This window comes from Larimichthys crocea, chromosome XXIV, assembly GCF_000972845.2.
Source record: "Larimichthys crocea isolate SSNF chromosome XXIV, L_crocea_2.0, whole genome shotgun sequence".
Classification (NCBI taxonomy): Eukaryota; Metazoa; Chordata; class Actinopteri; family Sciaenidae; genus Larimichthys; species Larimichthys crocea.
This window is the reverse complement of record NC_040034.1, coordinates 3,136,107-3,160,234: the sequence shown is the minus strand read 5'-3', so window position 1 is coordinate 3,160,234 and position 24,128 is coordinate 3,136,107. Positions and strand designations below refer to the sequence as shown.

At 40.8% G+C, this 24,128-nt stretch overlaps 3 protein-coding genes across 4 annotated transcripts; 1 reads left to right on the top strand and 2 right to left on the bottom strand.

Moving 5' to 3' along the window:
- Positions 1 to 176: 176 nt before the first annotated feature.
- Positions 177 to 4,146, top strand: si:ch211-10a23.2 (Galectin-related protein A-like). Of its 2 annotated transcripts, none has more exons than XM_019277836.2 (5): positions 177 to 328; positions 968 to 1,086; positions 1,379 to 1,464; positions 2,846 to 3,026; positions 3,560 to 4,146. In XM_019277836.2, exons 2-5 carry the CDS (start codon positions 1,060 to 1,062, stop codon positions 3,701 to 3,703), a joined length of 438 nt encoding a protein of 145 aa, XP_019133381.1. In that variant the 5' UTR covers positions 177 to 328; positions 968 to 1,059; the 3' UTR covers positions 3,704 to 4,146. The 2 variants fall into 2 exon arrangements, with proteins under 2 accessions (XP_019133381.1, XP_027130654.1); XM_027274853.1 differs by having other exon boundaries at positions 963 to 1,086.
- Positions 4,147 to 4,449: 303 nt separating this feature from the next.
- On the bottom strand, positions 4,450 to 9,094 carry plek2 (pleckstrin 2). Its single transcript, XM_010751426.3, has 9 exons — positions 8,682 to 9,094; positions 8,323 to 8,487; positions 7,666 to 7,850; positions 7,425 to 7,516; positions 7,042 to 7,229; positions 6,850 to 6,951; positions 6,477 to 6,560; positions 6,078 to 6,156; positions 4,450 to 5,536 (listed from the first exon to the last, which is right to left on the bottom strand). The coding sequence occupies exons 1-9, from the start codon at positions 8,733 to 8,735 to the stop codon at positions 5,409 to 5,411; spliced, it is 1,077 nt and encodes a 358-aa protein (XP_010749728.3). The 5' UTR covers positions 8,736 to 9,094; the 3' UTR covers positions 4,450 to 5,408.
- Positions 9,095 to 11,855: 2,761 nt separating this feature from the next.
- On the bottom strand, positions 11,856 to 23,150 carry tc2n (tandem C2 domains, nuclear). The gene is made up of 12 exons (XM_010751425.3): positions 23,054 to 23,150; positions 21,810 to 21,878; positions 21,518 to 21,721; positions 20,247 to 20,417; positions 19,809 to 19,888; positions 17,380 to 17,449; positions 16,701 to 16,801; positions 15,911 to 16,027; positions 15,595 to 15,786; positions 13,587 to 13,701; positions 13,292 to 13,491; positions 11,856 to 13,152 (listed from the first exon to the last, which is right to left on the bottom strand). Exons 1-12 carry the CDS (start codon positions 23,055 to 23,057, stop codon positions 13,042 to 13,044), a joined length of 1,434 nt encoding a protein of 477 aa, XP_010749727.3. The 5' UTR covers positions 23,058 to 23,150; the 3' UTR covers positions 11,856 to 13,041.
- Between the last annotated feature and the right edge of the window lie 978 nt (positions 23,151 to 24,128).

Sequence of the window (24,128 nt, the reverse complement as noted above, 5' to 3'; positions counted from 1 at the left end):
AAAAACTGCAATAGATTAAAATTAAAATTAACTCAATCCAATCTATCTGAATTTAAATTAAACCCGTGCTGACACGAACTACCACTGTGAAACATCTGAGTGTTATTATTTAACATAGAATACGTTAGAGTTCGGTTGCCATGGAGCTGTTGTTGCTCGTCAAACATTACTGCGTGATTGTCACCAATGTTGACATCAACATGTTTAAGTTTCTCAGTCACCATGGCAACTTGACAAACTCAATCTGTTGACGTGGACCGTGTGATGCTGTTGGAAAAAGCTCCAGAAAAAAAAAGAGTGGACCTTCAGTTGAGATAGTTTGATCAAGGCAAGTTGTATTTTCTTTAGGTAAAGAATAATTATGGGTGTAATAATGTAATAATGTATTTTTTGTTGTTTTCCTGCTCACAATACACTGTCTGTAATGTTAACAAGGTCTTGCTGCAGGAGTATGATTGATTCATTGCAATTAATTTGGTAATATGTACCACTAAAAACACAATGTAAACTGAAATATAAGAGCTCCAACTGATACTGTGCTTACACAGTGAATAATATTGTCATAATCTGTAAAAAGGCGGTGGGGGGTGTTTAAGGTCCATTTGGGAGCAAATACAATACTTTACTTTCTCACTTTCCCTCTAAAAATAAGACTATTATTAACAAACAAACAAAAATAATATTATAATATTGTGTTCTTTTAGTAATATTGTTATAGCAGCTGCAGGAGGAAGGTGATCAGTGAAGGCAGCTCAGGTTGACTAAAGGAAACAGAAGCACTGACATGACTGGAAAGAGATGCAACCCTTTGTGGTCTCTAACTAAACTTTTCGTCCACATTACCAGGACTGAATCGCCATGTGTCTATTCATATTTTAATGTATCCCCCCCTCTCTCCCTCTCTGTCTGTCTCCCACCATCATGGATGGCCAAATCGGGAGCCTGTCTCTATGACAACGTAGTACAGGCGGGGTCTGCCAGCTGGAGGCAGAGTCTCAGTCAGTCCTCAGTTGGCATCACGGCTCGAAACCTCCACACTGCATCACGCCCTGGGTGGGAATGGAAGAAAAGGACAAGAAAGAGCATGTATGTAGCTGCGTTTTATCAGATTTACGGCATGTCTGCAAGAAAAAAATATTTTTAAATATTTGACTCTGGCGTGGCATGCTGAGAAGAGAAATAAAAAGCATGCATAGTTTGTCCAGCTGAGTCACTGATTGTGGATCAATACACCTATTGTTCCCATCGGTGCCATAGGTGGCAGCTGAGCGCAGATTAGAGACAGCAGCATGAAGGAGTGATGAACTAACAATGCTGTCTGTATCAGGAGTAGGCCTCATCCTCATCTGTGCGTATAAACATCTCTATTGTTTCACAGGGGGAGTATATCGGAGAGATAAAGGGTGGGCTGCGGCCTTCAATGAAGCTGGTTGTTATGGGAATTATTAACAAGAAACCCAAGAGGTGAGTGCGCACACCTGCGTTCATGTCCTAATAAAAAGAGAATGATGTATTATTGATGTACTGTTGCACATGTGACGTGGCAGCCAATTAAAGTGAGCGTTAAAAATGCTCATTTTAAAACAGATGTGCAGCTGCTGCCTGTGTTTCGGTGCATGTGCCAACCACCCAGCTAGTCCCTGTTTGGGGAAAATATCCCCGCGATGCCAAGTGCGTTTCCTAATTATAGGTCAGTCTGCGTATGTGCGTGGGAGAACTCCACATCCCATGAAATCTGAAGAGTCACGCTGGAGTTTCTTTGGCTGATAACATCAGCTTGCTATTTGTTCATTCAGTCGTCAATTATGTCCGACAAAAGATGATAATTATGCCTATCCCCAAAAAAGGCAAGCTGAGCAAAAATAAACTTTTTTTTATGGCAGGAAACTTATTTTTAGAACATCAGGAGGGTTTTAAGGACAAATCCTCCCAAAGGACCATTTTCCTGGATACTGGACGACACAGACTGGTCATTTTTAGAGCTTTTCATTTGATTTCTTTGTTGTGATTATCATGATTGTGTAAGGCAGCTGGAATATTAAGAGCCAGGTTAACTGGTTCATTAAAACTTGGTTGTTATTAGGTCATTGTGATAGGAAATTACTAGAAATGTGCAGCCTTCTTTGTCATCTTTGTGCTCAGGTCAGGTTCAAATATAATGTAAATGGACATAAACTGTAATAATACGACGTCAAGAGCCAAAATTAAGTTAAAGTTGTAGCTTTGCGTATAATCATACTGTAAATAGAAGTATTCAAATCATGTAATACCACATCAAAAGTATCAAAAGTATATTTATTATGCAGAATAGTGACTGTAGTTGTATTATTAAAATCGCACTCAATTAAACTGTGGGAGCAGATGTACTTAATTATTTTCCAGCACTGATATTAAATGAAGGAATGAGCCAAAGCGCCGTCCACACATTTTTATCCAGGTTATTTGACGTGATGTGCTTAAACTTACTGTCCATTATCAAGATCATTTGATACTCAGTCTTCTTCAATAAATACTTAATTAGTCACCATAAAGACCAGAAGATGTCCCTGTTCTCCGAAGAAGCTGCACAGGTTTATAAGCCAGTTAATTCCATTAGAGGAAAAGACTGAAAAGCTAAATGTCAGCAGGAAGTGTTCAGATCATTTAGTTAAGTAAAAGTATTCACAAAGTATGAAAGTATTAAACATAAAAGTACTCTGTCATACTATTACTACTGTTTTCATTATGGATCAGTCATTAATTGATTGATTATTTCTATAAAATAGTGAGAAATGGCATCAGAATTACGATTAAAAAATCAAACTAAATGTTGTATTCTGCGTCACGTTTGTGTGTGTTTGAACAGCATTGAGGTGATTCTGTCCAGTAAACCTCAGGAGGAGGACACGGAGGGCGACGTGGGACTTCAGTTAAAGGTCAACTTCACGGATAAGGCCGTCCAACGCAACGCCCGCCTGGCAGGAAAGTGGGGTCCAGCTGAAAACACCCTGTCCTTCTTTCCTTTTGCACCCGGAGAATCATTCAAGGTACACCACTGACATCTGATCATCCGTTATGACTGACTTCATCGTATCACCCTGAACAGAGGATTACGCCATGAGAAATAATAATAATAATCAGGTCTACGTGTTGAATAAATATCAAACTATTTTGGCTTCATGCACCACTGAGATTCCTCTGTGAGAATAAAAAGATCTGCACCACCAACACTGGATTCAGTTCTCTCATCCATCACTTGTGGTTGGCCACTCATCCAATCAGAAGAGAAGAGAAAAAGTAGTAAAACCATATTGATATAGAAAATTAATGAGCAACAATCAAAGTTAAGATCAAACAAACACAAAGGCAGAAATCTCTCAAGTCAAATAAACAAAACTGTTCAAACAGAGTAAGAAACTGACTGAGAAAATGTGTTTTCAAGACATTTTAGTTGCATCTTTTATGGTATAAATATTTCACGTCAGAATCAGGCAGTATGTGTTTTTGTTAAAAGTACAAATGTAATCAAACTGACCCCCTCCTCCTCCTCCTCCTCCTCTTCCTCCCCTCTGACTCTCAGATGGAGATCGTTTGTGAGCATCAGCAGTTTCGTATCTTGGTGGACGGACAGCCTCTCTGTGGATTCAGCCACCGCTTCTCCCCGCTCGCTTCCCTCACTGCCTTACGAGTCTTTGGAGACGTACAGCTCACCAAGGTGGCTTAACACCAGCAAGGGGAAAAAAATACTAGGATATTAGGATGTTCTGGGACAGTATTGAATACATACGATTAGGATAGATCTACTTTTTTGAGTGAATAAATTAACCCACGATGGGGATGATGTGTCTCCAGTTACAAATAAAGTTACGCCTGCCTCGTAATCGCGTGTTAAGACAAAGTGCCTTCACTAGATTACCTATTTGGAGACTTGAAGATAATGACTGAATGTTACAGTCATCAAGGTCTTAAATAAACTGAAGAATGTGATTTGAAGTGAATTCAAGAAAATGTGGTCTAAGCTATAATATTTGCCCTTAATGAACATTTGTACAAACACGATGTGTCGCCGCACGTCGGTCTTTGTGCGTTCAGATCTCAGACGTTTGTCTTTGATTTCCTTGGAGTTAACCTTTGAAAGCACTTACGTTTACGAGCGCCTGCATGAAGATGAATGTCTCTGGAATCAATTGATTTTCATTCCACGCCCGACTAAGTACTGTAACAGGTGTAATAATGTAAAACAGTTTCAGTAGCCCACTTTAGTGCATGCGAGTAATGTCTCACTCCTCTGAGTTTGCCTCCAGATTAAACACGAAGCTGGAAGGATTAGTTTACTTTCTGTTATTATATCAGTTGAAGTTTTTAAAAGCGCCCTCTGGTTTGTGTATTTTTTTCTTTTACCACTAGCACTTTTTATGTGAATGTTTCATATTGACTTTACTCCACTGCAATAAATCACTTTTGTTGTTATCTGTTTGTCGTTTTCAACTAACTACGACTTGGATTCACTCCAAATCCAACCCCTGTATTATCGTATATATCACAGAGGTATTGTGTCACTTGTGATTTCACAGTAAGAGGGCCGTAAACCAACACCAGCTCAGCTTGAGTCATTCAGATAAAAGCTTGACTCAGCTTGCTGAGTGGGAGTGCCAGTCTGTGATCGCTGGGAGCAGCCGGTCTGAGCTAGAACTTGATGATTGTGACGAATACATCCTGAGGCTGTTCTTGTCTCTGCTTGTACTTCCTTCAGGAATCAGATCCTAGTAAATGTACCACATAAAACCATGTAAAAAGACTCCCCTCAAGGCTTTTACAGGGTTCACCAAGTTCGATTTATGACTTTTTAAAGCACAAACTGTACAACCTGTTTTATGGCCATATTACAATGTGAAACTATGAATATAAAACCAGTAGGGATAATAGATTATTATATCCCATTCCTTCCAGCAGTATGTGACAATAATTTGATGTATGATCCACTGAAATGGGATGAATTCATTTACGTTAATTTAATTTGCAGCTGTAAAATCAAAAACGTCTTTTGAGATGATAAAAGAGCAGCAGTGACAAAAAGGATTGAACAGTGTGCACACAATCAAAACATGGGAAAATGAAGTCAAAACTACTCAGTTTATTAATGAAAAAAATCTGGTGAAATACATAAAAATCCTTTAACTTAAACTGACAGATTACAAGACATTTTGTTACAACTGTTGGGCTTTTAAAACACTTTAAATTCTCCTCACACGAGCTTTAAAACACACAGACTAATCCAGCTGAAAGCAGTGACATGAACAGAAATGTTATGTAATCATCTGATTGCGTGTTCCCAGTTTGTTGCTACAGTATACATTCATGGAATGTGTAAATTCAGACGTGTTGATGGCTGGATGAATCAGGATAAATTCAAGTTTTAGCCCTGTGCTCTATGTCTGCTCTCTAATCGCATCTATCCAGTCCATCTTGTCCTGGTGGGTCGGAGCCTGGATGAAGTAATGCGTGTCGGACTGAGTGATGATTTTAAACAAGTTGCCTTGGATGTTTCCTTTCACGCCTGCGTCAGAGGAGAAATTAGGGTCAATTAACTGATTTAGTACAGAGACAATGAAGCTAAATAATGTATTTATAACTTAATATGGAAGACGAACAACACATTTTCACTGTGAAAGTGATCAAAAGATCTGACAAGGAAAGCATGCAGTCCAAAAATATGACATAAGCAGAGTAACTTTTGTTCTTCTCTCTTTGTCAACTTATATTTCATCTGCGGTAAGAAACACGCTTTAAAGGATTCATCTGTTTTGTTTCTGTCTCTCGACACTTTTTGACTCGCTTGTCCTGTTTGTGGTTCTCAGACAGTAAATAATGTTTTTTATTCAGGACGATTTCAGCTGCACTTGATGAGTAAATACAGCACCAGGACTGAACAATTACAAGATAAAGTTTATACAGATGTATCTGTATGTAGTTTAAGTATCATCACACAAACCCGATTTACTCTTCATCTGTAAAGGAGGCAAAGTATTCTCCCTCAGTAACCTCCCTTGTTTAGAAATGTACACAGATCCCTGCTGGAGTTGGAGGCAGTGACTCACCTGAGGGAACTCCGTTATCGTTCAGAGAAGATATCAGACAGCCTCGCAGCGAGAAGCCTCCAGCGGGGCTGATGTCGTCCTGAGGAGTGACATAAGACAGGAATTAGACCGACTCAGATTCAGAAATGAAGTGCTGAGAAGTCAGAGTGTTGTAAATATCATGAGTAATGGCAGCAGAGTCAGAGTCGGCCTGAGGCGGCACAGAAAACAAGAGCTTTGTTTGGGCCAGGCCTGCTCTGCTCACTGTCATAACTGAGTGTTTACTCAGGTCATGAAATCCTCCCTGTGTGCTGTTTTCATATTTGCTGTGGCCTTAAAACACTTTTGAGCCAAAGCTCAAGATTTCTTTTTTAGGTTTAGGTCTGCGTTGGTCCTCCATAGATCACGCTGCACACTCACCTTAGTGGGATCAAAATAGTGAAGGAAAGCCGGCTCTGAACGCAGCACGAACAGTCGCACCTTCCAGTTCTTCCTTCTGTGCCCCTGTTTCAAATGTCGGCAGTGGTTAGTTTGTGGTGTCTTCATTTGTTTACATCATGTTTGTGATAATAGTTCCACTTTCAAATAAGTCAACATTTTAGGATAAATAAGTCTCACACACTTGGCTTGTGATTTTGATCCTGAGTCTCTGCAACCCCTTTCTGGAAGGTGATGTCTTCTAACTGATCAGTGGAGTCTTATAAAGACATTAGATCTAACTTATAAACCCCTTTTTAAATATTATTATTATTTAATATAGTTATTTTCAGCCTCTTCACAGGGCTGTGTTTACCTGTTTAAGTAGATATCCTCTCTTTATCACTTTTCCACTCAGCTCCACCGCAGACAGCGACGTCTCTGCCTTCACACTGCCTCTCTTCTTTAAGCTGTCAGACTGTGACATTAAAACAAGTTAACCCTGACAATCTGTATATACACAGCACAGTTATCACCCAGCAGTAAGGTGTTATAGAAAGACACTCACAAAGCTGTACAGTGCGGTGGAGTCGTCCATGAACTGCTCACTGAGGCCGGCGGTGCGGAGAGCTTCCACACTCTTCAGGCCGATGGTGCGCAGGAAACCCTCCTCCAGCAGGGCTGAGGCCAACGTCATGGCCTCCACACGGGTCAGAGCCAGCTGCATGAACACCAACCAGTCCACCACCGCTGAGCCTGCAGGGACATCGCATTACTACATGTCTTCTGTACTTTATTTTGCAATATACAAACACCAAATGCATGTACAGATACAGAAATAGAGACGTGCAAAGAGATAAATATATATTATGTACAGTTAATGTGCATAAAAACACCGTTATACATATTTCCAGGCATTGATGGAAGAATAAAGGTGTGGATGAGGCTCACCTGAGAAACAGTTGCTGTACGTGTTACCCTGCTCCACATGGTTGCTCATCTTGATGCCACTGTGGACGTCATACATGGAGTCCAACACTTTGCTTTAATGGAGACAAACACAGTTCAAATAACAGCAACAAACAAGCTGAGACAAAAATCTGTCTGCAGGATGAAGCAGTGAAAACACCACAAGGTTTAACACGTGGACGATGCTGCAACATGTGGGAGAACTTTTGTTTGTAAGGCTTACCTCAGATTTATGTTGTTTAACTGGGATTCAGGGGGATCTTCCTGGTTTGTCGCCTTCTCGCCTCCGGACGTCTGCAGCTTGTCGACGGCAGCGGTGATGTCAGCGGCCCAGTCATCTCTCTCCTCCCGGGAACAAGCCTCCAAAAAATGATCCTCCCCATTCTTTGTCTGGAGCTTGAACACCAGCTAGGAAAAAAAAAAAGAAACAAGAGATTGATGTTCAGTTTTATTATCGCCACAGGACTTCACAAACTGTTCTTGAAAGTTGGTAGATGATGGAGATCAGGTCCTGACAAAACAGCAACCTGAGGCAAAACATTTTCACATCAAGGGAGCTGTGAGAAGATCAGACTCAGCTGAAGCCACAGCAACAAAAACAGAAAGAAAGGAAAACACTGCACAGGCTTCTTTGAGTTTAACTATGGATTTCATGAATGAAGACCTCAGACAGAAAACTATAGACGTCTGTGATGAAATGTTTCAAAAATACAAGAGAATGACTGAATCTGAATCCCTATAATTACTTCCACAATACACTCCATTTCTTCCAGGTTTAAATGAGGTGATTTCCCAACAGTAATCTTATTTCGAAGCCCTGTTTAGTCTCTGAAATCTTTTGAAACTTTCCTTGCTCTATATAGAGTCTGGGAGAACTCACCGGACGATTTTCATGCTCCAGAAAAGGACACGTTATTTCACAGTCCTTCAGTAGGATCTTTCCTCGCTGGCACGAGTCCCTTTTGCCTCCTTCGTACTTGTAATACAGCAGCTTGTCCGGCATCAACACGAACCAACGTGCCTTCCAATTGTGCACAAGATGACCCTGGAAATACATGATATTTGTTCTTTCAGAGAAGCAACATACTCTTTTACTCGTGTCCTTGGGCTACCTGGATTTTAGTGATTCAAAGTTTACATCAGCCTCAGAAACAGACAAAATTCAGTTTCACACTGACTCAATCAAATCTATATTTCACAGCAGTTGTATTGTTGTGTATTTCACAAAAAATGTCTTACCCTTTTCACCAGGAATCCTTCTCTTAAAATGCTCTTTTTCTTGTCTGTAGCCATACTGTTTGGTTTGATCTTGGCAATGGAGCTTTGTCTCTTCAAGTCTGCTCAGGTTTTTCAGTGTGGAGGGTTTTGTTTCTCTTTTTATGCCTCAATAAGTGCGTCACCCTCCTCACACACACCCACACACACACCTTGCTCAACACTTCCATGCCAATCCCATCCTGCAGTTTCTGTCGATTATCACACGAGGGCGCACTGACTCCTTGGCATGTTTGAAAGGTGAGCGTGATTGCTGTTTACCTGCAGTGTGTGTGTGTGTGCAAGGCAAAGAAAATCAGACAGGGAGGGGCAAAATCTTTCTAAACCTGAAGCTCAAAATAAGTTTGCACTCCATCAATTTCAGTATGTGAAGAATTCAAATGCAGCAGACGAAGCTGGAACGTTCCTCAGAAGGGGAAGAGTTTTAATCCCATTTTGATGAAAAACCAGCAGCTGGTGGCCGACCACAGCTGTACCCAATAAGTGCACATATACTTGAGAATAATGTGGTTCATTAGCCTGAAAAAGTTTAGTTACTGAGACGACTTGTGCAGCCACATGTGGTCTCTGTTCCGTCTCCGTTTCCTGGTTTACATTCACAAAAGGTTTCCTCTTGACTGATCTAATCTCTGATTAATTCTTCAAGCCTTATTAACTTAACTAGTATTTACTCAATTTAACTCACCATTAAATTATTTTATGGCCACTGGGGGTCAGTGGAAACAGGATCTGAACATAAAACTGACACAGTGTTATCCGTATGACTTTCTAGTACAGTCAACCTGTCAGGAAAGGTTGTTCATTGGAGTCAAATTTCTGTTCAGTATTCATGCTCTTTTACCTCGGTTTTGTTCTCTACCAGCTCCCGAGAGGAAATATCTGGAGCTCTAGCTGATAAATGCACCACTGTGTTCACCAGCTGACTGCTAATGTGGTGTACGGTTGGTTTTTAGGAGCTTTATCATCGAATTCAGAGGCGGCTGAAGATCCAGGCAAAAGACACAAACAAAAGACTCAATAACCAGGCAAACAATCCAAAAGGACAAAAGCAAAGGCAGCGTCAAGAAACAGGCAAGACACAAAAACTGGTAACCAAGAATACACTGGGGGAAACCGCTGTAGAGAAGGACACACACAGAAACAAGGCACATAACGGACAGACAAACAAAGGAAACACAGCAGGTGAAACAAATCAGGGACAGGTGCAGAATAAAAAACAAGACAGGAAGAAGAATTAGACAAGACACAGACAGGGTAGAACTAAAAACAATAGAACAGGAAACACAGAACAAACTCCTAACTGTAACACAATGTGACTGTATACTGTATGTTTGGTTGGGCTGTAGTCATAGTTCTTCTTTGCCTTGTGACTTATTAAAATAATCCTGTGGTCATTCTCTGACTAATAAATAAAACACAGGTGGACCAAGTCAAGAACACTGCTGTGTTTGCAGGCACTAGAAACTTTATCTGACACAATAATTTTGACTTTGGCACCCTCCAATGGCAGCATCGTGATAGTTTTAGTGTCAGTATGGTGCTTCTAGAGGATGAAAAGAGAAATATGCAGAATATCAATATCTGTATCCTTTAATACCTCAAGCCTTTCTCGAGGGCAGTTTAAATAAATATAATTTCTTCAGACAATAGTTTTGAATGGTATTGTCTTGTTTTGGATTTGACTAAAATTATGGCTCGCTATAATCCCTTTTATAGTTTGCACTGTCTGAATACTATTGTCATGCAATCTTTGATCTTATATATCTTATATTTTGTCTATTTATTTTTTATTTTTAGCTGAAAAGTGCAAATTCTGCAGGATTTCATCATCACGCGTGATAACTGATCTGAACATCCTGAAGGAATGTTTTTTTTTTTTCTGCAGGATTTCAGAAAATACATCTTTGTTTTTATTTTCCTTCAGGGACTTCTGAGTTTTTTCCAACAGGTTGTTTTAATAAGCTTAAGTGGCCATACATCATGTACTGTCACATCACTCTTTATTTTGGATGAAACCCAAGGCGGCAGCTCTCCTCTCTGCTGCAGGATTCTTGTACACACCTCTGCATTGTGTCTCCCAGGTGAAGGAACCTGCACATACAAGCATGCAGTTATGAGACGAGTGGAATGTGCAGTGCACTCAGTGTAGCAACCGAGCCAAAGAATGTCAGCAGGGGAGGAACAATAACTCCAAATGCTGCTTATGTGACTCAAACACCTTTGCTTATTGAAAGTCACACATGATCCTCTGAGCTGAGAGCTGAGTGTTAACTCGGGTTACAGGTTAAGGTGTGTCTGGAATGCCTTCTGTGTAACATTAACCATAAATCAAACATTAATTACGTAAAAAATAAGATGATGTTTTGGCACGCCAGGATATGAAGGGCTATGACGCAGGTCAGCTCACGTGGAGTGCCTGGTTGTCTTGGACACACACACACACACTTAAAACGCAAACACTTGGCTGTTTTCTTGGTCCACAGACTTATTGTTCACTGGGTGTGTGTTTGCGTGTCCACATCCACAGCTGGTCACACAGAACACCACGCTGGTCAATCTCATGCTTTATGGGACTGAGTTGGAGGAGCAGGATTCCCTCTGGGATGACACACCTGAAGGTTTGCTACTTTAAGTAAAGATGGTTACAAAGCTCCAAACTTTCACACAAAACGTGTGAGTGAAATATTATTTTATATTAAACATATTTGGGTGAAATGAAACTTTTCAAAGGGGTGCAGCTGAAAGGAAACTGTTCCACGAACAAATATCTTTTTCGATTGTCACTCCTCAGGTGTCGAGGATGAGACTGAAATTGGCCTCTCTCTATAATAAAGGGTCAAATTGGAAAAACAGGATGTTGCAGAGTCAGGAGGAGATGAACCGTGGCAGATTATCCTGCTGTTTGCCTTGAGATTTCTCAATCAGTGGCCACTTCAATAAAAAGTGACATGGTGACACAGTGGTTTATGGCTGTTGACCTATTTTACAGGCGCTGCAGACTGTGTGTAACGTGTGTACATGCACAGATGCTGACGTCTTTGCCCTGTTTTCACTTTATCCACTTCAAATCCCCAGACTATCGTAGAAACCTGAAGCGGCCATCTTCTTAATTCAGATTCTGATGAAAGGAAATGAAACTTTTTCAAATGACACGTAGTTTTTAATCACTAAATTTACAACATTAAAACATTAAATACATACAAAATTAAAGTGCTTCACTATCAAAAGCGTACAGATATGGTTTGATACTGCTGCGTTGTACAGTAACATGATATCCTACATAGTTACAACCTCTTAATTAAGTCAAGAGATATCTATATTTTCCTTATTGCCAACAAACACCATGAAAACAGCCCCCCCAAAAAAGTCTCTGTATCCAAAGCCAGATAACGCTCATGTATTAAATATTAAAACATATCATTGAGCCTCATGGTTGCACAGGCTGAGATGTTCCTTCATTACAAAGACATTTTCTCACAAACAGACCGAATATGTATTAATGTCTAATCTAAAATAGTCCCCAAAAATACAAGTTCAACGCAGCTATAACCAACATGTTACACTAACAACCTATGAAATGTCAGTGCTACAATGTGAAAGTCTGAGTATGATAGTTAGTAGATAGTAATTTAGCTATCTGGTCTGTAAATGTGTAAATGTACTATTTTGGTTCAGGCTTTCAGCTGCACAACGTAACAAGGAAACAGTTTCCAGTACAAAAGCTTTAAAACCCGTCAAACACACAGACACAGTTACTGTAGTGACAATAGCAGGTTGAACACAGCGGAGCGTTTAGCAACAAAAGAGGCAGATAATTCCCCAAAGAGTTGGTGGAGACCAAAAACAGAACTAAAAGAAAGTGAAGCCTTGACTTATGTTCACAGCCGTATCAACTTAAAGTTCCAGTGTGTCAGATTTATAACCACCTCCAGACTTTTACAGATGCTCGCCATGTTGAACCAACATGTTTCTACGGGGAGTTTAGTTTTATGGTCATTTTCTCTGCTTGTAAACTTTCTATCCAACTGAACCAGAGTGAGAAAGGTTTCACTAACTGGACTGACATGTAATACAAACGCCTATATACAGCTAAATGCTATGCAGTTGAGTTGTTGTCAGTTCTAGCTCTGCTGTTTTTAAAAAGAAGAATTAATAATGAATAATTAAACAGCTACACTTTGTTCGAACCCCCTATTTACAACCAAGCAGCTGAACTGTCTCTGCAGAGTCTCTCTGGTCTGTCGTCGGGCGCAGCTGGACCTGCAGCACGAGAGCATCAACATCACCATCACATCCATATCGAGAGGGAAGAGGTTTTTTCTTTTTAGGTGGCACTCAGCCTGTGCCATGCAGTCACCACTTTCTCTGGGTTAGCCATCGTGTCCTTCCACAGCTCCACTGCTTCAAGGACGGGGCTGTCGAATCCCAGATGAACCTGCCAGAAACAAACATTTAATCGCCAATTATCTTCTCCAGAACTTTACTGGGGTGTCCAAACTTTGTAAGAAGGACCATCCTCTTATAAAAGTTTCATTTCATAAGCAATAAAACATTCCCTTATCCTCTATCCTCACCTGTCCAAGACACTGTTTCCTCCTGACAGAGCTCCTACTGTAGAGTTTGACCGACAGCGAGCAATCGTGATCTAACGCTGTCAGGAGGAAGTGAAAAGTTTCCTTCCACTGACACTGACCCCCCGAGGCCTTCAGCACACGAGTCTTCTTCTTCATCACCACCCGCTCCAACTGGTACATCTCCACTTTGACAAAATATGCTTCAGAAGGGGGGGGCGAAACAACAGCACGGTTACTCACATGAGCCACGCAGAACTGGACTTACTGGATTTCTCGTTAGATTCACGACACCTACCTTGAGTGAGTGGTGAGGAGGATGAGGGGAGGTTCTGGGCGGCGAGGACCTGAAGCTGGATGCGTCCGTTGACTGGCTGAAAGCAGGTGGTGAGATGCAGCTCAGAGTGGCACACCTGAAAGAGGATATTAAATCATCTTTTAATAATCAAGCATTCTATTGTTCACAATACAAAACTTCTTTTGTATTAAATCAAATATCAAGTACCAGGTGATCTCATCTCAGACCTGGAGCATCAACTAACAGTAAGACAAGACATAAACATATGAGCCATTTACTGAGGGAGGCATCAAGTAAACACATTGTCTTCCAAGATGCATCATCAAGTTTCATCAAAACTGGACCAGCAATGTATCAGCTACGAGTTCCCAGAATGAGATTTCCTTTAATTTCAGCTTTCTCACAATAGTCAGTCTTAAATTTTTGTACATTTTGTGTAATTATGTATAAAAATCACCTGAACTGCTCTTCACGGAGCCACTGACGTGACTGCAGACTCCTGTTTTATGACTCACCTTCATCTGTCTGCTGTCCTCTTTCTTTTCATCACGCTGCTGATATATTTTTTTTTTACGTGCAGCGCTGTCTTCACCTTTGAGAGCCTCCACTGAGTGACAGTGATTTGAACAATTTGTGCCTTTGTGTCCACAGATGGGTAAATCCACTGAATGTATCAAATTGTCCCTGTGAGAGCCTAATTATGACACACTGTCTGATCCTCTAAGTGCAGAAACAGTTCACATTTTACTGTCACTGGCCAGACATGCATCCATTTATCAACAAAACCACTCACTGCTGTTGAGGTTTGACCTCCTTTCCATATCTTACATTTCCAGAATCCGTACTTTGTTTTTTTTCCCTCTCCAATAAAAGCCTGTTTCACAATTCCCCCTCCATAATGAATCCCTCTTTCTTTTTTCCCGTGATTATGCAACAACAAAAAAGTCTGACTCAACGTCAATATTACGCCGTTAGGGCCAGGAGAGCGCTACATGCCAGTGGGCTACGATGCATCATGGGGACAGTTTTATGAGCCACACACAGTGCTTTGTTCTTATTTACTGTGCACATACAGTGGGGTGATAAAATACAGCAACCGACAGAGGAAATGTGGAGAATAAGTAGTAAAGGTCTCCCAGAGTGAAAGTTTTGTCCTCTTGGCTGCAGCAGCTGGGCAGCAAGTAAGACAATATCAGCTAATTGCTACAATTTCTGAAATTACTGGCAAACATCAAGCATTATTTGTCCCTGTGCCTTTCTTTTCTTCGTTTTAGTTGTCATGTTTCCATGATCTATCCAGAATTATCATTTTACTTTTGTATTTTGGAGTCAAGTTCAACTTCCAAGATCAAGATTTAGACTAAGCAAGTAAAAACACACTGTTAGATTAGAAGTTAAACCCTCTTTGTGTATTTTTGGTTTTTAAAAAAAGTCAGTCGGTCGGTCGGTCCTCCACTGTTCCTCAAACGTCCACCTGAGGCTGGCTCCAGAAGTGAGTCAGTCTCCATAAGTCCCCATGTCCAAATGTCCAACTTCACAGCAGAAATAAACATGTTTACAGCCTGGTACAAAAAACAGTTTTGGTCTCTGTAGCTAATTTCCCCGTTCATGACAACTGTACTGAGGGTGAATTTATATACAACTCACCTGTTCACATTATATTAAGGCTTAAAGTTATGCAGGATTAAGAGTGTGGACGGTGGGTGTTGTTACAGATGGATTGTTTGAGCACCCAGGTGTCATTCAACCTGCCTCAGATCCACTGGTGATCTATGTCTTTGCCCATTTTTAGATTAGCCAGGACGCAGCAGAAGCAGAATTTTTTTAGACTAAATATGAATTAAGCTAAATAATTACGTCTCTGGCTACTAAAGAAATCAGAAAACTTGATGTCAGGCTGAGAGAGGAATAAGAAATTGGCAATTCAGTTTGATAATCAGCTTTAAGTTGTGAGATAATCTTGTAAATGTTCTCAAACTGACTCATAACCTGTGAAGTGAGCACTCACAGAGGATTTGGACGGAGGGTTGAGGTTGAGCCAGTGCTCTGTTTCCTGAGAGCTGAGCTGTCGTAGGGAGAGGACGCACTCGGCCACCGTACGTTTCCTGGGCAGGTGTGTTTGCAGCCGCAGCACCAAAGCACTGCAGCGCAACTGCTGGAGACGCAGCGCAAACACAAAGGTCTCCATGAAGGAAACATCCTGAAGAACAGAGACAGGAAAAATCAGGTTGTTTCTCCACGACTCATTCAAGAATAATAAATCAATCTGATGCAAAGTATGAGATCATTTGTGTTTCATCAGGTTTTAGACTTTGGTCATTTACCTGACAGTACTCCTTGATCGAGCTCTTGAACTGTATTGGTTTGGGGATGGTGATGATCCCTTTAAATCCAATCTTTTGTTGTTCCACTCCGTCCGTAGGAAGGCTGAAGTCTGAACACTGATAACCAAAGAGGTAAAAAAAAGAACGTTTTAGTTGAGGCAGGTCAAATCTATTTTTAGGCTCAAGTGCTCTCAAGCAAACAGGTCTGGAACAAACTGCTCTAGTTAGTAAAAAAGGACATAACACATCGATTATGTGGACATATTTCTATTGTTTTAAATATACTCAGACACAACAGCAGGCTGCTTTAACGTTTGAAATTATTCATGCAGGATTTGCTTCATATGCTCCAGGAAAGACTCAGTTTTTTGACATAATGTCACACAAAAGGGGCCTTTGTGTCGCCCCATTTGCTCTACTTGTTCATCCAAAATGTCCCAATGGAAAATTCAAGTGTACACTGATGTGACCTTTTGACCCCGTTCCCTCAGGAATGAATGCATGTCTCTGCATCGTAAACAAAGATTCAACCCTGTAGGTGTCGCCTTCTGCGTGAATTCACATCCGCAGATGATGCATGGATCAGTGTGTTTTAGCATCAGTGGAGATGGTTTTGTTTCTTACATAAAAACAACCTTTCCTTCCCCGAGTGTCCGAGCCAAAGTTAATAGAGCACTGAGAGCAGCTAACAGAGACCTGTGTTGTGGACACACAGAGGGTCCATTGAGAGATGTTCCACCAGAGCACAATGAAGCTTTCTGTGCCCTCTCCTCAAAGCATGTAACCTTACCTGGACCAGAGTGATCCACACCTGCTCCAGAGCCTCCTGGTAACTCACTCTGACACACACCTTCCCATGCTCACGCTCGTCCCCAGATAGGGTGATGGAGTCTGTAACATTTGGGAATGAAATGAGAGAAACAAATTACAGTTGTAATGTTACAAAGAGCTCATAGTGCAGCTATATTAGGCTGTTATAGATGTAAATGTGTATGCTACTGCACCAAATGGAGTGTATAATCTGTGATTACAGCTGATTAAATCACTGAAAGTGTCTTCAGAACGAGCAGAACAACCAACGAAGCTGAGATTTGAAAAAAGTAAAAATAAGGGAGGTGGTTATTTCTCATGGCAGCGCAGGCGTTCTAGCTGAGAATGCATTAAAAAAGGAAAAACAGCTTTATCTTCATGTAAATAATTTATCTCCTATTATAACAAAGCTGCCTCTCTTCATGGAATAATGCAATCTTTATGTAAGAAGGCTTATCTCTGGAGCTCAATGGCGGACTGCAGTGAAAACATTTGGAAGTGATTACTGTGTCTGCCCTTTCATGGTTATACAATGCAGAGTGATTTTAATCAGACTTAAGTCATGACCCCTTGGGTCTTTATGTTTTTTAAAAATTTTTCCTTGGTCACCATGAAGAGGACGGTGATTCACCCAAACAGAAAGTTTGAAAGAGAGTTACCCAGGCTGCTTTCAATGGAGCCTATCGCAGACGACGTGCTGCTGAGGACGCTGGACTCGGAGTCGAAGCGCTGTAGGTGAATCAAACACAGAGAGAGTCAGGACAGGAGACAAGACTAAGAGTCCACAGCCATGTTATCAGCTTTGTCAGGTCCTACTCTGGATACATATAATGTTAGTTTAACAGGTATAATGTTTAGCATGTTCACTATCTTAGTTTAACACAAGGTACACCTGAGGCTGATGAGAATGTTGGTTTATCACACAAAATGTCAAAGTTATCACAGTTCATCCTCAGAGGAACACGAATGTCTGAACCAGCTTTCATCAGTCAATCATCAGTCCATCCAATGGAGACATTTCACTCATGTCAGTGGCGCTAGAGGGAAAGTCAGCAGATCGACGAAAACACGATTCATCATGTGGGGACCATGAACGTCTTTACAAATTTTCATTGCCAAGAACCAGGAGCTTAATGTAGAAAGAAGGTAGTAAATTATAGAAAATGTAATTTCAAATGTATTATTAGACCAGATCAGGTTCAACTTTACTGTCACTGAACAAAGTAACAAGTACTCAACAACGAAATGCAGTTAGGCATCGAACCAGAGTGCAGAGTATGTACATATGAACAGGACAGAGCGTTGTCCGTTTGTTATATCATATCTGTTCATATGTTGAATATATGACGAGCTGCTACATCTGCACCAACTCACTTAGATTCTATAGAGACACCAACTAAACGAGGGGCTCATTAAAGAGTAAAACTCAGTGTTTTCCGTAGAGTTAATATAATACAATTGTGTATTGAGAATGATATTATGTGGAGAAAATGTGTATGTTTGAGTATCATATATATATATATATTGGTATATTCAACTGATTGTATAATCTCTATAATCTGATTATTCTCTGTGGTTCTAATGTTCCCCACACATCCTCTCCCTCGCCATATTAAACTGGTTAAAGGAAGCTTCTCTTGTTTGCCTCCTTAAATCTGCCATGACTCTGAAAACATTGAACCTCTCACTGCTTTTTGTTTCTCTACCTGCGGTTTTCACGTCACAGCTTCATTCTGGAAACTCCAATGTTTACCGGGAGACATATTACCAAGATGCTCTGCCTTTGATAAGTTTAATTACCTTAATTAATCAGTGTTTGCTCATAATGTTTCCAAACTAAACACCAGAGCTGGATGAATGTCATTTTACACTTTCAGTTTTGTTTAACGTTGCTCTGACGTTTATCACGGTGTGAGATATCAGAATGTTTGTTGAGGTTTTGGGCGAGTCGAGTTGGATTGATTGTTCATTATAATTAATAAGGAGCTGCAGATAGATATACCACACCACATCCTTTACAGAACAAAGATACACGCCCCACTTGCTCATTGTTGTCCCTATTGTATTACTGATTAAATAACACATTAAGCAGCTCAATCGCACGGAGCAAACAGAAAATACATTCAGGGACAGAACTTAAACTGGAGGAATAACTGCTGAAGATGAAATTAAACATCACTTTGGAAATCATTTGCATAATACCTGTTTAGATCAACTTCAAACAGACTCACTTATCTCCATCATTCACTGTTTGGAATAAATAGACGACCTCTGAGTCTCTCTGAGACTTTAAAGTCCCAGATTAGATATAAAGTAGTTGTGTGACTGAATACTTCAATAACTGAAGCCTGTGCAAAAAAAGTGCCAAAAACTGCAGTTCCTCTAACGTCCACCTGAGGCTGGCTCCAGCAGTGAGTCAGTCTCCATAAGTCCCCATGTCCAAATGTCCAACTTCACAGCAGAAATAAACATGTTTACAGCCTGGTACAAAAAACTGTTTTGGTCTCTGTAGATAATTTCCCCGTTCATGACAACTGTACTGAGGGTGAATTTATATACAACTCACCTGTTCACATTATATTAAGGCTTAAAGTTATGCAGGATTAAGAGCGTGGACGCTTTGATTGACAGGTGGGCATGGTTACAGATGGCCACCCAGGCATCATTCAGGCCACCTCACGCCCAATGATGATCCACGTCTTTGCTCGTTTTTAGATTGGACAGGAGGCAGCAGAGGCAGGACTACAAACATGGCGGCTGCTGGTGATGTCACGGACACAAGGTCCATTCTTTATGCTGTCAGTGGTTTCCCCCTGTTTCCAGTCTTTGTGCTAAACTATGTGAATATATTTTAAACACAGTTAACGTCATAGGCGTCATTGAAGATTAGCTCCACCCATCCAGCAGCTGAAATGACCTCCTCACTTTGACCCCTTAAATCAAAACACCAGCCTCTGAGGCTTGTCTCCAGTTTTCCACTATGCTGCTGAGGACAGTGGAAACTGTAAAACTATATTTAGTCTTGGTTTACTCAGGGTGAGAAACGCTGTGTGAATACAGATTAGATAGAGAGCGAGCGCGGCCTCACCTGCATGTGATTCGGAGAGCTGGAAAGATCAAACATGGAGCTGCTCAGTCGCTCCTCGCCGCCCTGCTTCAGAGTCCAACCTGGAAGTGAAACATCAGTCCAGGTTTAATTAGGAATTTGTAATTACGTGTCTGTAGGTATCTGTTATTAATTCAGGGATGCATACAGTTTCTTATCCATATATTTAACACCTCTCTTTCTACAACTGCAAACAAACTGTAAAGTGGGACAACAGGTGTCATATAATAATGAACATGCACATTGAATGTAATATAAATTTAACTGTAGATATCCAAAATCATTTACTGTCATATTTAGCATCTCAAACATATATAATCGCTGTAAATTCATAGAAAATGAAAAGAAAGCATGAGTAAAAAACAGTTTTCTTCTGTAAGAGAAGAAGATTTTGTCGTGGCGTACTGCTGGTTCTGATACCTGGACTTCGGGGACTGGAGTTTTTGTTCTTCAGTGTGTTGCGGCGGGACGAGCCGGGAGAGATAAACTCAAACACCTGACCCTGATGGAAGCTGGACTCGGGGCTGTAGGTGAATTGACTTGTGCCCACCAGCTCTGCCTTCCTCTCTGCATACGTGCACCGGGCTGAACCTGCACACACAGACAGCAGGGCTGGAGGTCAGCGTGCATACACTGATCAAAATCCTTCTTTTCGGTCAGGGAAGTAAAGACTTACAGCTATTCAGTTAGAAGCAGGATATCCTGGTACTTGTCTCCTGTGTAATCAAATTAGGTCAAACCTCAGTAACCTCTGAGCTGATTTTAATGAAACATGAGGCATTGTGACAGTTGGGCTGATTTGGGTGGAGTAATATGTGTCAGTCACTTTAATCTTTAACTCTGAGGCAAGATTGCATGTCTTATTCCTGTAACTATGTGCTCCATCAGGCTGCAGCACGAGGGACTTTATGGCATAAATTCTTATACATTTGACTGGTAACATGCAGCCAATAAATGGCCTGATCGGGGCACTGTTGAAGTGAATCGCCCCAAACACACATAATCAGACCTTTGTCTTGTCAAACTAACGAATATCTGTAGTAATTCAAGCCGATTTACTGAGCTCAGCGATTAATTGCAAACGAGTATCCGTACTATCAGCCTCAACCTGCCAATCGGAGGACAAGATGCTCGCCAGCTCGGCCGTACACTGAGCACTGTGCATATCAGATCGCTTCCAATTCGACAAAATCAGACAGTTGTCTTTAAAAATCAACATAAGATTCAAACATTGTGTAAATCACCAGAGAAACAAAAGAAACACACTGTGATTACAGACGGGTTTTTTAGACATTTCACTGAACTCATGTACCCAAAATAAATTGTTCCTTCACTGGATGATTTATGACGATTAATGTGCCAGAACTTCTTTGGCCCAAAGTTGGTCTGACTGAGCTGATTTCTACCCTGAACGGGCCAAAGTCCACGCCCTAAAAAATCCAATTCTGGCAGCTGTAGCGTACAGTATGATCAGTATGAAGCAGTGTGTTGTGTAGTCAGTGCTGATGATGGGACTGGCATTATTTACCAACCCAACCCTTAAGCCAACATGGACATCTGAGTCAGGTTTCTGATATGTTGCACTTCATTACCATATGATATCGAGACTGTGTAAACTAGTTTTGATACAGAGCATCTTTCAATGCAAACAGAGGAAGATCAATTAGCTTATGTTACTGTTCAGTACATACTCTGTGGGCCGGCCTGTAAACTGGGGAAGCGGGAGCCTCTGGGTTGGATGTAGGAGGCCTTAAATGTGGGCAGGACAAAAGGCACCTCTCTGCCATCCGGAGGCAGCTTGGACAGGAGGTAATCCTCTCTGACCCCGCTTCTGCCTTCGTCCGGCTCCTGTTTGGATGTTATGGCCTTGTTGGGAGGCATCTTCAGTTTGATCACTTGAAAGTAGAAGAAACGACTCACAAACAAAATACAAGAACATAGTCAAAGATGGCTGACGTGCACCTGTGCAGGACGTCACTTTACCTTGGGTCTCCGTCTCCTTCTCCTTCTTCTTCATGAAGTTCTTGCAGCAGTCTTTTAAGCACTCCATGGCTGCAATGTTTCAGAGTTTAAAGAGTACGTGTAAGTTACAGTTTACACAGTGATACCACCAGCGGCAAATCTTTCTGGGAACCTAATCGGGAGTTGATAACACACAACATGCAAATAGGAAAATGTGTTTTTTTTATTTATTTTGGTGATCAAAAATCACCAAAGTTTGACATAACAACCCTAAAATGTGAAATCCTGACTTCAGCATAGTGCCAAAACACCCCAACAAACCACAATTGTTATGATCCCAATATCTTTTGTCTCATTGGCAAAATGAGGTATGTTGTCCCATAAAAGCACTCGGATATTCCCCAAATTTGTTCCACCAAATATAAATTTGCTACAGTCCTAAAGGCTGAAAGTTTGCTACTCCTAGAATGCATTGCTAGAATCTCAGAATGTGTTATGCACATATTCCCAAAATATGGTACAGTCATCCCAAAACGTGTTTACTGTTATGATGCTACAATCTTTAATAGTTCACTGAAATCCTCCTGATTTTAGTGTAGTGAGACATAATCCCACAAGTGCTGCAAAAATCGAAACTGATTTACCGCCCAAAACCCAAAAAATTCAAGAGAGTGCCATGAATATTTGTTGTTGAAAATGTAATATAATTCCTAAAATTCTGGTTTAGAGCCCAGTTCATTATATCTAAAAATGTGACACAGTGCCCAAATACTGGCACAAAAACATATATTTACAATTTAAAGATTTGTTTTTGTTTCCATAAATCTTGTAAAGTTTGTGAATTGATTTGATCCAAACGTGACAAATCCACAAGGAATGCTGTAATTCCCCCCAAGTATATGAATTATTACAATAATTAGTCACCTCAAAACACAGTTTGGAACAGTGCCCCCCGAGTTATTGTATCAGGTGTAACCCCCACATTTGTCGAAGTGCTCTCAGATCACTAATTTCACTGTGATAGCTGCTGTATTATGACAAAAAGTAACAAAAGAGCACATTTTGAGCACCAGTTGGAATATTAATAAACCCTCAGCAGCACATGGAAAGTGAATAAATGATTTCATTAGTCCTGATCCAACAACAAACAGTGCTTTGTGCTGCCGCTGTATGAAGGAATGTGTCGGTGTCCCCTTTCTACATAAATACATAGCATTTAATCAACTGTTAGACGACCTCAGGTTACAGAAGAAAAGGAAACTTACCCATGCGGTGTGTTTTCACTCACTGAGCTGCAGCTCACTCTCCTGGGCCGACTGGAGGGAAATGCCAGTGAGTGAGTGAGCTCAGGTTTATGGTGTGCTTTGGTTACAGGTCTCTCCCTCCCTCCCTCTCTCTCTAATTCCCGGACTGTCTCTTTGTGTTTGCGCTTCCTTCCTCGAACAGCCAGGAGATCACCACTTTCTGTTTTGATTTTTCGTTTGACTCATTTCTCATCACTGACACAGATCACAGTAATTTTATCTTCCTCATCAGTCGATACAGTGTTAAGTGTCATCCGGGAAGACACTTAACCACCAAACAGGTCCAGTAGGTCTCACTTACACTTTCAACAGCTTTAGAATTGTGTGGTGTAGACATTTATTGATGTACTTGTGCACCTTAATGCCCCAGATTTGGTGTTGTGTGTCAATAGATATAATTCCAAATCTTATTATAGTGAAAAGTAAAATTTACATTTGTAATTTGATAAAATCCCCCCAAAACCGAACCGAGAAGCCCCCCACCTGTTCTTCATCTCTCCACATTTGTCTATTGGAAGTGTGTGTGTGTGTGTGTGTGTGGTTGTATTTCGGATCGATACGTGTAAAAGTGAAAAAATCCAATAAATCCCAGCGAGGGATGAATAAAATAAATCTTCTTCCTTCTTGTTTTTTTCTTGCTTCAATCACAACATTTATTCTACTTATCCCAAACCACAAAATATGTAATTCAATAGAATCCGCAGAGTTGTTACAGCACCTCAAATCCTCCACATTTAATGTTGTTATAATAAGAGATAATAAAAATAGTTTTCGTGTGCCCAAATTCCCTAAATTTGCAGAGCTGCTCCACAAAGTTCGGCATTTGCTGAGGTCTGGTTGCCAAAATCTCCCAGATTTGATCGAGAGTGCCTCAAATGTGTTAAATGATATAATCACAGATGTTGTCGTGCTCCCTGACTGCCAAAAATGTGTACAGTGCTCCAAAATGTGTCAGTGTAATCCCTCAGATTCATTGTGTGTTTGATTTGATCCCACCATGGTAATTTGGTAGTTTCAGGAGTTATATAACTGAGAT

Excerpts from the sequence above, each read along its gene's own strand:
- tc2n (XM_010751425.3), bottom strand. Across the intron at positions 21,722-21,809 it reads GAAGGAGACGGAGACCCAAG|TGATCAAACTGAAGATGCCT; the intron begins GTAAAGTGACGT and ends TCTACTTTCAAG. Across the intron at positions 19,889-20,246 it reads CTCCAGTCCCCGAAGTCCAG|GTTGGACTCTGAAGCAGGGC; the intron begins GTATCAGAACCA and ends TTTCACTTCCAG.
- plek2 (XM_010751426.3), bottom strand. The coding sequence starts at position 8,735 with ATGGCTACAGACAAGAAAAAGAGCATTTTAAGAGAAGGATTCCTGGTG. Across the intron at positions 7,851-8,322 it reads TGGAGCATGAAAATCGTCCG|CTGGTGTTCAAGCTCCAGAC; the intron begins GTGAGTTCTCCC and ends TTTTTTTCCTAG. Across the intron at positions 6,561-6,849 it reads GAGGATATCTACTTAAACAG|GGGCACAGAAGGAAGAACTG; the intron begins GTAAACACAGCC and ends CATTTGAAACAG.
- si:ch211-10a23.2 (XM_019277836.2), top strand. The coding sequence starts at position 1,060 with ATGGAAGAAAAGGACAAGAAAGAGCAT. Across the intron at positions 1,465-2,845 it reads ATTAACAAGAAACCCAAGAG|CATTGAGGTGATTCTGTCCA; the intron begins GTGAGTGCGCAC and ends GTGTTTGAACAG. Across the intron at positions 3,027-3,559 it reads CACCCGGAGAATCATTCAAG|ATGGAGATCGTTTGTGAGCA; the intron begins GTACACCACTGA and ends TCTGACTCTCAG.